The sequence below is a fragment of the Salminus brasiliensis genome, chromosome 13, assembly GCF_030463535.1.
Source record: "Salminus brasiliensis chromosome 13, fSalBra1.hap2, whole genome shotgun sequence".
Taxonomy (NCBI): domain Eukaryota; kingdom Metazoa; phylum Chordata; class Actinopteri; order Characiformes; family Bryconidae; genus Salminus; species Salminus brasiliensis.
In genome coordinates this window covers 33,348,714-33,361,794 of record NC_132890.1, presented here as the reverse complement: position 1 = coordinate 33,361,794, position 13,081 = coordinate 33,348,714, and the positions used below count along the sequence as shown (strand labels likewise).

The following is a 13,081-nucleotide window of genomic DNA, read 5'->3' as shown; positions in this document are numbered from 1 at the left end:
AATTCTGCGACATAAAAGTATTTAAGAAGTATTAGAAGTATAGTACAGACATGGCATGGAGTAGACTATCTCTTGAAACTTATCATCAGAGCAAGACGGAAGGCCCAGAAGACCAACAATCACTTGAAAGGAGATACAAAGTTCAGTGGCTGAGATGGAGGTGAAGAAATGCATGAGCTTTGCACACAACAAATGGGAAGTCATTACTAAGGTAAAACATTAAAGCACACCTGGAGTCTGCCAGAAATCACTACTGAGTGACTCAGCTAAAGTATGGGATAAGGTTTTGCGGCCAGATGAGACACCAACGTAGCTTTTTGGGCCAAAATCACAAGCAATTCCAACAGTGAAGCAAGGGAGTGTCATACACACACACACACACACACACATATATATATATATATATATATATGGCCACCTCTATAATAGCTGGAATAACCAGTCTTGGCTCGGATGACACTACTGAGACATTATGGCATAGACTGTATTAGGGTGAGGGAAGGTGTTCATTATAGAGGCGTTGTCATTCCCCTTCAGCATCGGTGGCCCATGGGGCATCACAGAAGGCCAGTGCCCTATTATCATGCCCTTTTTGGACATCAGTCAAATCGCCCTAATGCCAGACCCTAAAATTGCTGTGAGGATTTTAATGGCATTACAGAAGGCATTACTGAGGTCAAAAACTCAATGATCAGTTCCAGAACACAAATGCCACCCTAACTTATCCCAAAGAATGAAGATCCATCACTTCACAGGATGTAGCTCCACTGCTCCACAACCCAAAATTTGGTGGGAGGGGTAAGGCCCTCTAGTCAATGCATGGCATTGGGATATGGATATACACTATATGTCCAAATGTTTCTCGACTCACCTTCTAATGAATGCATTCAGCTACTTTAAGGAGGACTCATCTGCACACACATACACACACACAGCTGGGCTAGACCCTATATAGAACTACAGGCATAAGAATGGAACAATCTGGAGCCGATAAACATGAACCTATTGGCACCATGCTGCTGCCTAATGCCAGGTGTGGCCTAGAGGGGTATAAAGCCCCCCAGCATTGAGCTGTGGAGCATCATGACTGACAGCAATGCCTTAAAATCTAGTAGAAAGCCTTCTCTGGAAAGCAGATACTCCAAAAGCATAGCTCTTAATTACTATGTATGACTCTCTCAACACTCTTTAAATGAGCAGGTGTCCCAATACTTTTGTCCATATAGTGTATGTTACATGTTCAGTTTCCCGTGACAGCTAAATCCACACACTCACTGTCTATCTGTTTATTATCTGTATGATGGGTGTGTGTGCGCTTGTGTGGGAGACACTGCGTTTGTCTCTGCACTTCCTTCATAACTTCCCTACGGGGAACATTACCACTGTCCTGTGAGTGTGTATGTGTGAGAGCGAGCAAGTGGATGTTCGTGTAAATCGTGTGGAGAACAACAGAGCGCCCACGTTCTGCCCACTTCCACTTCCTTTATAAACCACAAACGGATTGTGTGTGTGTGTGCGTCTGCGTTCATCACTCAGTCACACCACATCTGACACACATTCACTCACGCACTCTTGCATACGCATGCATACACACACACACACACACACACACTCAAAAAACAAGTAAATAAAACACAGTGGAGCACATATAGCTATATCTATATATACATACATGTCATAATAAAAACGCCCATCCCAGCACAATCCCACAGACTACAGATCAGCAGAGATGGAACAAAGTGCTGCTAGACTGCCTTCATTATGACTGGTTCCTCCTCACACACATACACACACATACACACACACACACACACACACACACGCAGACACACACACACACACACGCAGACAGCGCTGGCACACTTTGCGTGCATGGCAGAGTCAAACTCAAAGTTTCCCACGTCTTATAGATGGCCGATACGGAAGTGAGAAACCACCAGAGCGTCTATGCTGGCATCTATCCACTGCATCTACATCACTGTCTCACACACACACACACACACACACACACACACATACACATGCAGAAAAAAAATAATTGTGGTTAAATTAATTATGCGCCACTTTTTCATTTAGTGAAATAGCAGCCAGTTAGTGTATATGCACTGCTACCTTAACATACACTATATGGACAAAAGTATTGGGACACCTGCCCATGCATTGTTTTTTCTGAAATCAGGTTGAGGTCAGGTTGTGTCCAGATACTTTAGGACATTGGTAAACATCCACCCGCCTCCCTTCAAATAACATGTTTTTGTTGATTTGAACTTTAAACCTGTTTATTATTAGTAACTAAACGTTGTTTCTGTACAATATCGTTTCATATCAAGCTAAATCTAGAACCTGTTCACACTGTCCTACTAGCTGAACCTAGAACCTGTTCATAATACTAGAAGCTAAACCTAGAACCTGTTCATAATACTAGAAGCTAAATCTAGAACCTGTTCACATTGTGCTACTAGCTAAATCTAGAACCTGTTAATATTATTATAAGCTAAACCTAGAACCTGTTTATACTGTGCTACTAGATAAATCTAGAACCTGTTCATATTCTAAGTAGCTGAACCTAGAACCTGTTCATATTGTGCTACTAGCTGAAGAACATGCTCATATTATTAGAAGCTGAACCTAGAACCTGCTCATATTATTAGAAGCTGAACCTAGAACCTGCTCATATTATTAGAAGCTGAACCTAGAACCTGAGAGTCTGCAGAGTGAAGCTCATCACTGAAGCTCATCTTAACCTGAACCTGAAAAGAACCAAAAAACACCCCTATCTAACAGTCCATCAGCATTTGGGCACATGATCAGGTTGCCACTGTTTATCTTTTCTCAATCTTTTCACACCTCAGATGCAAAAGCCCTGCACACACACACACACACACACACACACACACACACACACAGACACAGTGTTTGTGTAAAGCACTCTGATTACCTCTGAACTTCCTGCATCAAATTAACTTTGTGTCTTTCTGTCTGTCTGTCTCTCTCTCTCTCTCTCTCTCTCTCTCTCTCTCTCTCTCTTTCTTTCTTTTTTTTCCTCTCTAATTCTCCCCATACCTTTCTTGCTCTGAGACACATCAAAAGGTTCACCAGCAGGTCGCCAGAATATCTGAGTCAAATCGAAACTTGCTAGCGAGCCGACAGTAAAACCAAGGCGTGTGCGTGTTTTTTTTTAACTGTTCTGCAAAGGATGTCTTTGGTCATGAGTGTTTAAAGCACACTTACAATAAACGTTCCTCCACAAATGACTAGATCTGACCTCACAGCCAAGCACATTTCAAAGTGCACTGCCTGCCCACTGCATATGTTCACATACACAAACACTGTTCAGCACCTTCTGCAGAATCTACTGACGGCTGATCAAATTCAGCTGTTTTAAATGACCTGTATTTCAGCAGGTCCGTAGAGTCGCTGCTGGTGTCAGGTAAAAGGCCCACTGTTATAACAGTAAACTTATAACTCCACACACCATTAGTGCCGAGCTAAGGTCTGGTCTGGTCTGACCTGGCCTGGCTGTGGCTTTATCCATCACCAAAGTTATCACAGTCAGCTGCTGCAGGTAGAACACACAAGATTAGGCACCACCTGCCAAAAACTGAGTGGGTCCCCCTTTTGCTACCACAACAGATCTGACCATTCGAAGCATGGACTTTACAAGACCTCTGAAGGTGTCCTGCTGTGGCACCAAGACTAACTAACGTTAGCAGCAGATCCTTTAAGTCCTGTAAGCTGTGAGGTGGGTGGGGCCTCCGTGGATCACATCCATGAGCCTTAGGTGTCCATGACTCTGTCGGCGGTGGTCTTTTCTTGGAGCACTTTTGGTAGGCACTGACCACTGCATCCCAGGAACACTCCACAAGACCTGATGCCTGATGTTTTGGAGATGTTCTGAGCCACTTGCCCATTTCTCCTGCTTTTAAGACCTCCATCCTCTTCAGGAACTGACTAATATATCCACCCCTTGACAGATGAAACCACTGTAGATGAAGCCAATCGGTGTTTTTCACTTGATCTGTGCAGTCAGTGGTGCTAATGTTATGGCTGATCTGCTCATATTGTTCCTTGTTTATCTGTTTATAGTAATTATAGCATAAGAAATAGACAGTAATATGATTACTGCATTGGCCCCTTTTAGTGATCACATGTGGTATTACTGTTAGCCACAGCCACAGAGACGTACAGATACAGGATCCAGAATTATCTTGATACACACACACACACACACACACACACACACACACACACACACACAAGGGCAGATGCCTTCGTCCTGCGTGCTCGGCATTCCTGTCTCGGCTGACGCAGGCTATGGGAGGTGTTGGTGTTGAGAGGTTTATATTTGACAGCCGATTGCTGCGGAGGTATAATTACGCAGTGCTGTGGCGTCACACCAGAGCAGACGCATGCTTGTGCACCTCTCACACACTGACTCACACTCAGTAATTGGTGGCAGCAGTAAAAAGCTTTAAAATGCCTTTAGACTGAGAGGCAGGAGTGTGTGATCATCTGTGATATGATGATCAACACTGCGCAGCCCTGGTTCATGTCTGTCCTGGTTCAAGGGCTAGTTTGGCCCACATTTGACACCCTTAACCTAAATATATAGTCAGTCAGGTAAGGCAAGCTTGGTGCCCAAAGTTTGGTATTCATACACTACATGTCCAAATATTTGTGGACACCCCATAAGCACACGCACACAGCTTGTCTAGTCCCTGTAAAGAAGTACTGTCAATAGAACAGGACTCTCTGGAGCTGATGCATGGTAACACCATGCTGCCTATTGCCAGATGAGGCTAGTAGAGGGGTATAAAGCCCCCCAGCATTGAGCTGTGGAGCAGTGGAAGAACCGTGTTCTCTGGAATGATGGGTGGTGGTGCTCCATCCAGTACTTTTGGGATGAGTTGAAGAGCTAGGGATGAGGTGGGGTGGTGCTCATCCAACATCCTGACCTTACTAACGCTCTTGTCGCTGAATGCAATCAAATCCTCACAGCAATGCTCCTTCTTTCCTGGACAGAAGCAGGAAAAACTCTTTTTAACAACGAATAAGCAAGTGTCCCAATACTTTTGTCCGTATAGTGTATAGTGATTATACACATCCACAAACACACACACACCCACAAAAAGGGCACCCTTCATGGCTCCACTTTGACCAGTTTCAGTTTCTGTACATTTGAGCAGCACCCACTCAGACTGGCTCTGTGTGCCGTGTGGAAGCTGAGTAAAACACTCCACTTTGGTTCAGTAACCAGAGCGGAGCCGAGAGTGGGCGCGAGCGACTGCTGCTCGGGCCGAGAGGAGTGGGTGGGAGGCTGCATTTAGATCGCGGTCCACGCTGCAGTGGGAGGGAGAGAAAGCGACTCTTTTGCAGCCGCAGCTCAGGGAGCTGACACGTGGTCGATCCAGTGGGAGGTGAGTGTGCGAGCACAGAAAAGAATGAAGAGGGAAACAAAAGACAGCAAGCCCCCCCACACACCCCTTCCAGTGTGTGTGTGTGTGTGTGAGTGTGTGGGCAGCATGGATTGGTGTCTGTGGTTCTTGGTGACTGCCATGTACTCAGAACCATCATAGATACTGCCCACAGCTGTGTCTCAGTTACTGAGGAGCAGAGTATTCCTTATCAGGAACGTTAGCCAGAAAGATACTGCAGGGTAGTTAGGTGTAACAGAGTATTTAGAGTATTTATAAGTATTTGTTTTTATAAGCATTTTGAGTATTGAGAGTATTTATAATACATAGAGTATTTACTTATCCTTTTTAGTTTTTAGTTTTAGACTTTACTTGAAATGAGAAAAACATTTATTTAGAGTATTTATTATATATATATATATATATATATATATATCATTATTTATATATATTTATATCATAAATATTCTAAATAAATGTTTTTCTCATTTCAAGTAAAGTCTAAAACTAAAAGCTTTGAAAAAAAGGATAATTATATATATATATATATATATATATATATATATATATATATATATATATATCCGGTTTAGTAAGACAATGATTTGACATTCAACTGTTGACTACATAACATGTTGATATAACTAGGCTCCTTCAGTATACAGGATATGGCACTGAATTATAATGCATGTACCATATATGTATATATATATATATATAAATAATGCATGATTTCGGATCTTCATCAGGATTGTAATATAAGACAAGGACAACATGAGAATGTGATGAGAATCCCATCAAGGTCTAATAAATAGGTCAATACCTATTAAAAATAGGTCAGCTGCAATCAAACGCTCCCTATTACTGGACATCTGTCTCTCACATAACTCTGATGAAACTTGAGGAAATTGCCTCTAACTGGACCTTATTAAAATTTAATTGAATACCCCTGCCTTACATGTTTATTCCAGTGTAGTGACTGAATGGTTAATAGTAGTACAACACAGTATTTACTAGTGTTGCACCAATACTGGCACCTACACACATCAGCATCAGTACCGGCAATAGAGGGTGTTCCATGTGTTGTTGTTGTTTTTTGTTGTTGTGAGTTTCGGCAGCTTGTTTAAAGGAAACACACCTTTTTACATAGAGACGTGTCCCTGAATGTGAAATTGCTGCATAAATACATTTTGCTTCTAAACTGGTGTTTTTTTTCACTGCTCTGAAATGTGAATTTTAAACACCAGTTAAAAGCTGTTTGGTCGAGCTTAGCAAGATTATGCCTTCCTAACTGCACATGTTTCTGCATTGTGGCAAATAAAATGTATAGGTCTGATCTTATTTGGGATTAAATGTCTAAAAAGTACAACCTATAAAAAGTGGAACACTATAAATATCAGGATTTTAGCCAGCAATCAAATATTTAGGTCAGAGTTGGTACTGGTACTCGGTATCGGCAGAATCTGTGAATATATGGTATCGGTATCGGAAAGGAAATAGTGGTATTTTTAGTATTTACTAGATAATAAACTTAAATATTAAATATTTAAGTTTATATATTAAATATTCAGTCATTTACTAGATGGCTTCTATCTATCTGTATGGAATGTATGCATAATGATGGCCTGTGAGGACATGGAAAGGAAATGGAAAGTATTTCAGGTCCAGCACCTGTACCATAATGTTGGTCTCCTGCCTTTAGGTCCATTCTATTCAAGTCTAAGCCATTTTCATTGTCTTCACTAAGGGCAGTGGAGGAGCAGTCATGGTCTCAAGTGTTTGGCTAAGACAATGTAAAGAATGTGCCAATGTAAAGAAACAGCTCACAACACCCAGTGTTCAGAGGACTGCCACTGTACTGCACTACCCTAATTGCGGGTGACCCACACTACCCTAATTGTGAGTGAAGCATGGATAGGTCAAATCCGGTGTATTGCATGTAGAGCAGTGCACGTAATGGCAATGAGAGCTGCCATAACACTACCACCACCATGTTTAATAGCTGGCATGAGGTTCGTCTTGTGGATAGTACCTCGTTTCCTGGAGCTGCTGTGCTGCTCTGAGTTCCTCCAGCTCAACACAGGAACGCTCCAGCTGCTCTCGGACCGCTCTCTCTTTCTCAGCACTCCCTCGCTCCCTCTCAAGCTCTCTCTCCACCTGTCTCAACCGTTCTTGCAGTCGCTGGAACTCGTGCAGGATCAGGTAGCTCACACCACAGTAGTGGCAGGTTGTGTCTGCTTGATCCATCTAAAAAAAACACATACACAGGACACACTTTTTTAGATGCAACGCAGCTCATGGACCTGGCTTGTAACTCACTTACTTACTAGGATGAATATCTTCCACATGGTGTCAGTACCTGTATAGCTTTTGGGGTCCTTATTTTTACTAAAATTATACATTTGCTATGCTAAACTTGATTGATTGTTTGTTGATAATTGTTCATATTCGACTCTGGAATGCAGATATTACAAAAAATCTGCAATGTGAAAATAAGCACATAATCAAATCATTAGGGATGTACAGATATGCAATATCCAACATATTGAAATGCAGAAATCCAGAAATACCATTTCTGTAGAGGGTTCCAAATGCAGTAAAATACATACAAAAAGGAAATATATTTTATGCAATTCATACACAGTACAAAAGTCAAAAGTTTGGTAACACCTGGCAGAATGTGTGCTAATCACCACCTTTAAATATGTACAAATCTGATCCAAACGCTAGGGTGACCAAATTTTTGCTTTTAAAAAAAAAGAAGGCACTTGGGGCACACTTGTATCCTAGGTAGGTAGGATGTCTAGGCTGGGGGGTTTCAAGTAGGTGATGGTGATTCTGGGATTCAGAGTTCAGCTGGTCAGCAGATACGGAGGGAGATGTGACAAGTACCTTACAAAGAGAAACATCAAAACACCATAGAAGGAAGAAGAGGTTTAATCCCAAACTGCACACTGCTCCCTATGTAGTGAACTACATAAGTCAGGAAATGACAGATACTTAAACTAAACAGATGACTATATATCTGTAATAGAACAATATTTCCATTCATTCATGTGTGGAAATATGAAACCTGGTGCAGTCTGCGTGTAGACTTTGTAGTTCTATGACTTATGTAGTTCACTATATAGGGAGTGAGGGAGTATTTGCGTTTCAGCCAACACAGCAACAGTGTTTTCGTGTGGACAGGAGGCCAAAACACAGACATGTGGACAGGCCTAAAGCCGAAAGCACTGTCCAGTCCTACAAACAGCAGTGTTTTTCATTGCTCATGCCAAAAATCATGTATCTCCAAAGTAGCTTTCTGACTTTCAATGGAAGTCAATCTAGATTTTATTATATGTCATTTTGCAGCATTTCAATTGGTCCATTCATCATGAAAATCTGACATAATGTAAAGAACAGTTTTAAATTCGGTCTAAAATTAAAAATTAAAAAAATGGAGAAATAAGGTTTTTGCATGAGAGAGGCAATAAGTATTGTCCATGTTGTGTAGTCCCAGATGGTAAAAAAAAAGTCCAATTTCGAAAAAAATAAATAAATAAATACTCACTGGAGAACTACTAATGCCCATATTCAGACCCAGGTCTCAGCAGAGCAGACATCGTGTGAACATCTCTCTGACGATTTAGTCTCTTAGATCATTTCCCCTCAACTTATGACTCAATTTCATAAACTGCTGCGATCTAGAGAAACCTAATGGTGGAGTTATAATGGCCTCTTCAGTGGAGGAGTCAGCAGAGCCCCCTCTTTCCTCCGCCGCTCAGTGGAAAAAAACACAAGCCTGTCAAACGCAGCAACCCCACGCCACCCTGAATCAGCAGAGGCATCAGTGAGTGATTTATAGTAAACACTGCTACCTTTGCTCTTCCACCAGCTCCTCTGCTTTCCATCTGACTCTAAGAGGAAAGCCATTAATAGCCCAGTCAGAGCTCAGGCATTTGGGCGTCAAATGTGAATGAAGTAAGGCTGCGGTCGGGCCTGGACGAGATGTGCCATAAAAAAGCCCAGTTTTATCTATTTTTGCACATTTGCCACACCACATGGTTTCAGATCTTCATCCAGAATGTAATATAACACAAGGAGGACAAGAGAATCCCATCAAGGTCTAATAAATAGGTCAATCCCTAATAAAACTGGGTCAACTGCAATCAAAGGCATCCTATTACTGGACATCAGTAATATCAGTCTTTCACATCACTCTGGAGAGACTTTGAACTACTCATCTTTGCAGAATTGCTTTATTTCGGTCTCACTAGAAGGAACCTTCATGTAGCTTCTTTTGAGCCACTGGGAAGTGGGTTTGCTCTTGCTCTTGGGTTTGCTCACATCGTTGTCTTGCTGCACAACCCAACGGCACTAAAGCTTCAGATAGCTCTGGAATGAGAAATGATATTATAAAATATTGCCATCATTCTAATTTAAGACAATATCACGCAAATGATTGCCCTTTGGCTTCCTGTCACCTGCCACCTTCTTGAGCTGTCCTCCTGTAGAGTAAATTAGTGAGCTTGTCCAGAAGAAAGGGGCCAAGTCACTAAGTCACTTTATCACTAAGTCACTTTATACAACAGGAATAGACATGTACATTCATATTTACATTTAGCTCCACTCTTTCTCAGACTATACCTCTCTCATAAATGTACATATCAGAGAATTTCTACAGATCCCTCCTGTCTTTGTATATTCTGTATTTTGTGTATATTTTGTGTGTATTTTGTATTTATTGAATATAATTTTTATATAACTTTATTTTAATATGTTTAGAATGTATATAGTTTTGTCCTCCTGTACAGCATCAACCTGAGCCTCACCACAAGTATTTCAATGCATAAATGTCCTGACATGTTGTGCAAATGACAAATAAACCTGAAACTTGAAACTTGAAATGCACCAGTTTGGCAGTAGTTTAATTAACACAGAAATCCACTGATGTTAATAGAGTTACGTGCCATCTATGCCAAGACAGAGCACCACCACGGCTGGTAGTACCTCCAGTTTGGAGGTAACTGAACTGAACTCGTCTCAGTTCAGTTCAGTTCATTTCATTTTCTTTACACTAATTTTACACCTGGTCACTTCATGGGACTAGTTATCTAGATTGAAGATTTTAGCCACATGCGTTCACACTTGACTGTCAAAAGCGTCGCCAGTTTGTCAGATTTGTCCCAAATCTGATTGCTTTGTTGGGCTAAATATGCAAATTAGCAGTTTTGGTTGGCGAGACGGATGCGTTTACTTTGCTTTAACATGAGGTTCACATGCGTCTCAGGTTACCTCCTGAACTGGTTTACTTTTGTGTGTTTACACTCGCACCTAAGACCCCATTTATACCTGGTCACTTCATATGTCCAGTATCTGGATTGTATCCTGATCAGAGTTCAGCCACATGCATTTACACTAGATAGTCAAAAGTAATTATTAGTATTATTATTAGTAGTAGTATTAGTATTAGTAGTAATTATTACTGGTGTTTGGGTTGTACTGGGAGGGGTATTGGTCGTACTGGGAAGGGTTCTGGTTGTCAAATGTGTCTTTGTTGACGAATGCCTTTACACTGCTTTAACATGAGGTTTAAATGTGTCTCAGGTTACCTCATGAAGTGGTTTAAACCTGATCACTTCATGTGACCAGTATCAGGATTGTATCTGGGTAAGATTTTAGCCACATGCGTTTATACTTGTTAGTCAAAGGCGTCATCGGTTAGTCAGACTGAAATCAGATTGTGGTGCGGGATGGCATATGCAAATTTGTTTGTGCTGTGGCATTTATTACTGGTGTTTCGGTTGTACTATGAGTGGTTTCGTGATTCAGGTGTGTCTCAGATCACCTCCTGAAGCGGTTTGAGCGAAGATATCTGTTTTAAATGCCTAATGGGTGTGTTTACACTGGCACCTAAGGCCCCGTTTACACCTGGTCACTTTATATGACTAGTTCATTTGGGTAATCGTTTAATTTGGAAGGTTAAGGTGCCAGATCTGTTTTAAATGCGTCGTGGGTGTGTTTACACTGGCACCAAAGACCTCGTTTACACCTGGTCATCTCGTGTGACCAGTATCTGGATATTTATCCTGATCAGATTTCAGCCACATGCGTTTATACTTGATAGTCAAAAGCGTCTCCGGTTGGTCAGACTGAAATCTGATTGCTGTGTGGGATGGTTGTGATTTAAATGTGTCTCAGACCACCTCCTGAAGCGTTTGAGCGATGAGATCAGGTCATCTTCAACGTTCCTAAATTCAGCCATGTAACTTCACTGCTGCGTTCTCTCTTCACTGGCTTCCTGTAGCTGCTGCCCAGGTCATCAGATTCAGAACCTTGGCGCTGGTCTACAAAGCCAAGACTGGACCAGCCAGCCCCTCCGTACTTGATGGCGATGGTCAAAAGCCGATCTGCACCGAGAGCCCTTCCAGCTTCAAGTACGGCTCGGCTCAACCCGCCATCCCTCAAAATCCATGGAAGACGAGCATCCAGACTTTTTTCTGTCCTGCACTGAAGTGGTGGAACGAGCTTCCCCTGGGTGTCCGAACAGCAGAGTCCAACACTCACTGTCCTCAAACCCAGACCGAAGACCCTCCTCTTCTGAGAGGACTTGGGTGAATAGTAGAGTAGTCACCTTATTGACTTGTGTCTAGTAGAGTCTAAACTTTTTCTTGGGTAAACAGCTAAGCACTATTGTCGCACTATAAGTCGCTCTGGATAAGAGCGTCTGCTAAATGCCTTAAATGTAAATGTAAATCTGTTTTAAATGCGTAGTGGGTGCGTTTACACTGGCACTTAAGACCACGTTCACACCTGCTCACTTCATGTGATTAGTTCATTTGGGTAATCGGTTAATTTGGTAGGGTAAGGTGACAGATGGTGTAGCATAACTTCTTCCCTCAATTAATAAAATGATAATTGAAAAAACAGTATGTTGTGTTTTAATAGATTGACTTTGTTTATATGAATTATTTAATAATTATAAGATCAGGTATCAGGTATACGAATACTAGTGAGTTTGGATATCCGTATACTCAAATATCCCCACCTTTTCCAACTGAACCAGTCTTCAGAACTCCTAGCTGTCATTCTCTTTATTTCATTTTGTCATTTATAATTAATAATCAGGAGCCCTGCTGAATATATCTGAGAGGGAAAGGAAAATAGAGTGAGAGAGAGAGCAAGAGAGAGAGAGAGAGAGAGAGTAAGGGTTTGCACACAACCCCCTGGCAGCTCACTGAGCCTGACCCTGTCTCAATAATAGTCTGTCTGTGCCCTCTCTCTCCATACACACACACACACACACACACACACAAATACACACACACAAGCACGCAAAACCCCTGATCCTTTGCCTCCAGGAGGCGTGTGGATATTTGCACGAAATCTAAAAACAAACCCTCCCCCTTCTCACACAGCCACCACTAACGCACAAACACACAGACAGACAGACAGACTTACACACACGCACATGCCAGCCCTGAGGAGAGTGTGTCCGCAACCAGTATGGGCGGCGTTCCCGTGACAGAGACGGCCCCCGCGGGGACCCCTGCCCCGGGCACTGACACATCGGCTTAGCACTCACACACACACACATGCTCAAAATCCTCCTCGCGCACAAGCAGTCACACACGCAGCCTCCGTCACCCTGTAAACGGGTTGAGGGTGGAGAAAGGACAGGACTG

The 13,081-nt window shown here is 42.2% G+C and overlaps 1 protein-coding gene across 1 annotated transcript in view; it reads right to left on the bottom strand.

Moving 5' to 3' along the window:
• lekr1 (Leucine-, glutamate- and lysine-rich protein 1) overlaps positions 1-13,081 on the bottom strand; it is a 124,894-nt gene that overhangs the window by 98,912 nt on the left and 12,901 nt on the right. The window contains exon 3 of the mRNA XM_072695866.1: positions 7,447-7,661. Coding sequence (XP_072551967.1) covers positions 7,447-7,661 — 215 coding nt within the window. The remainder of the gene's footprint in view (positions 1-7,446; positions 7,662-13,081) is intronic.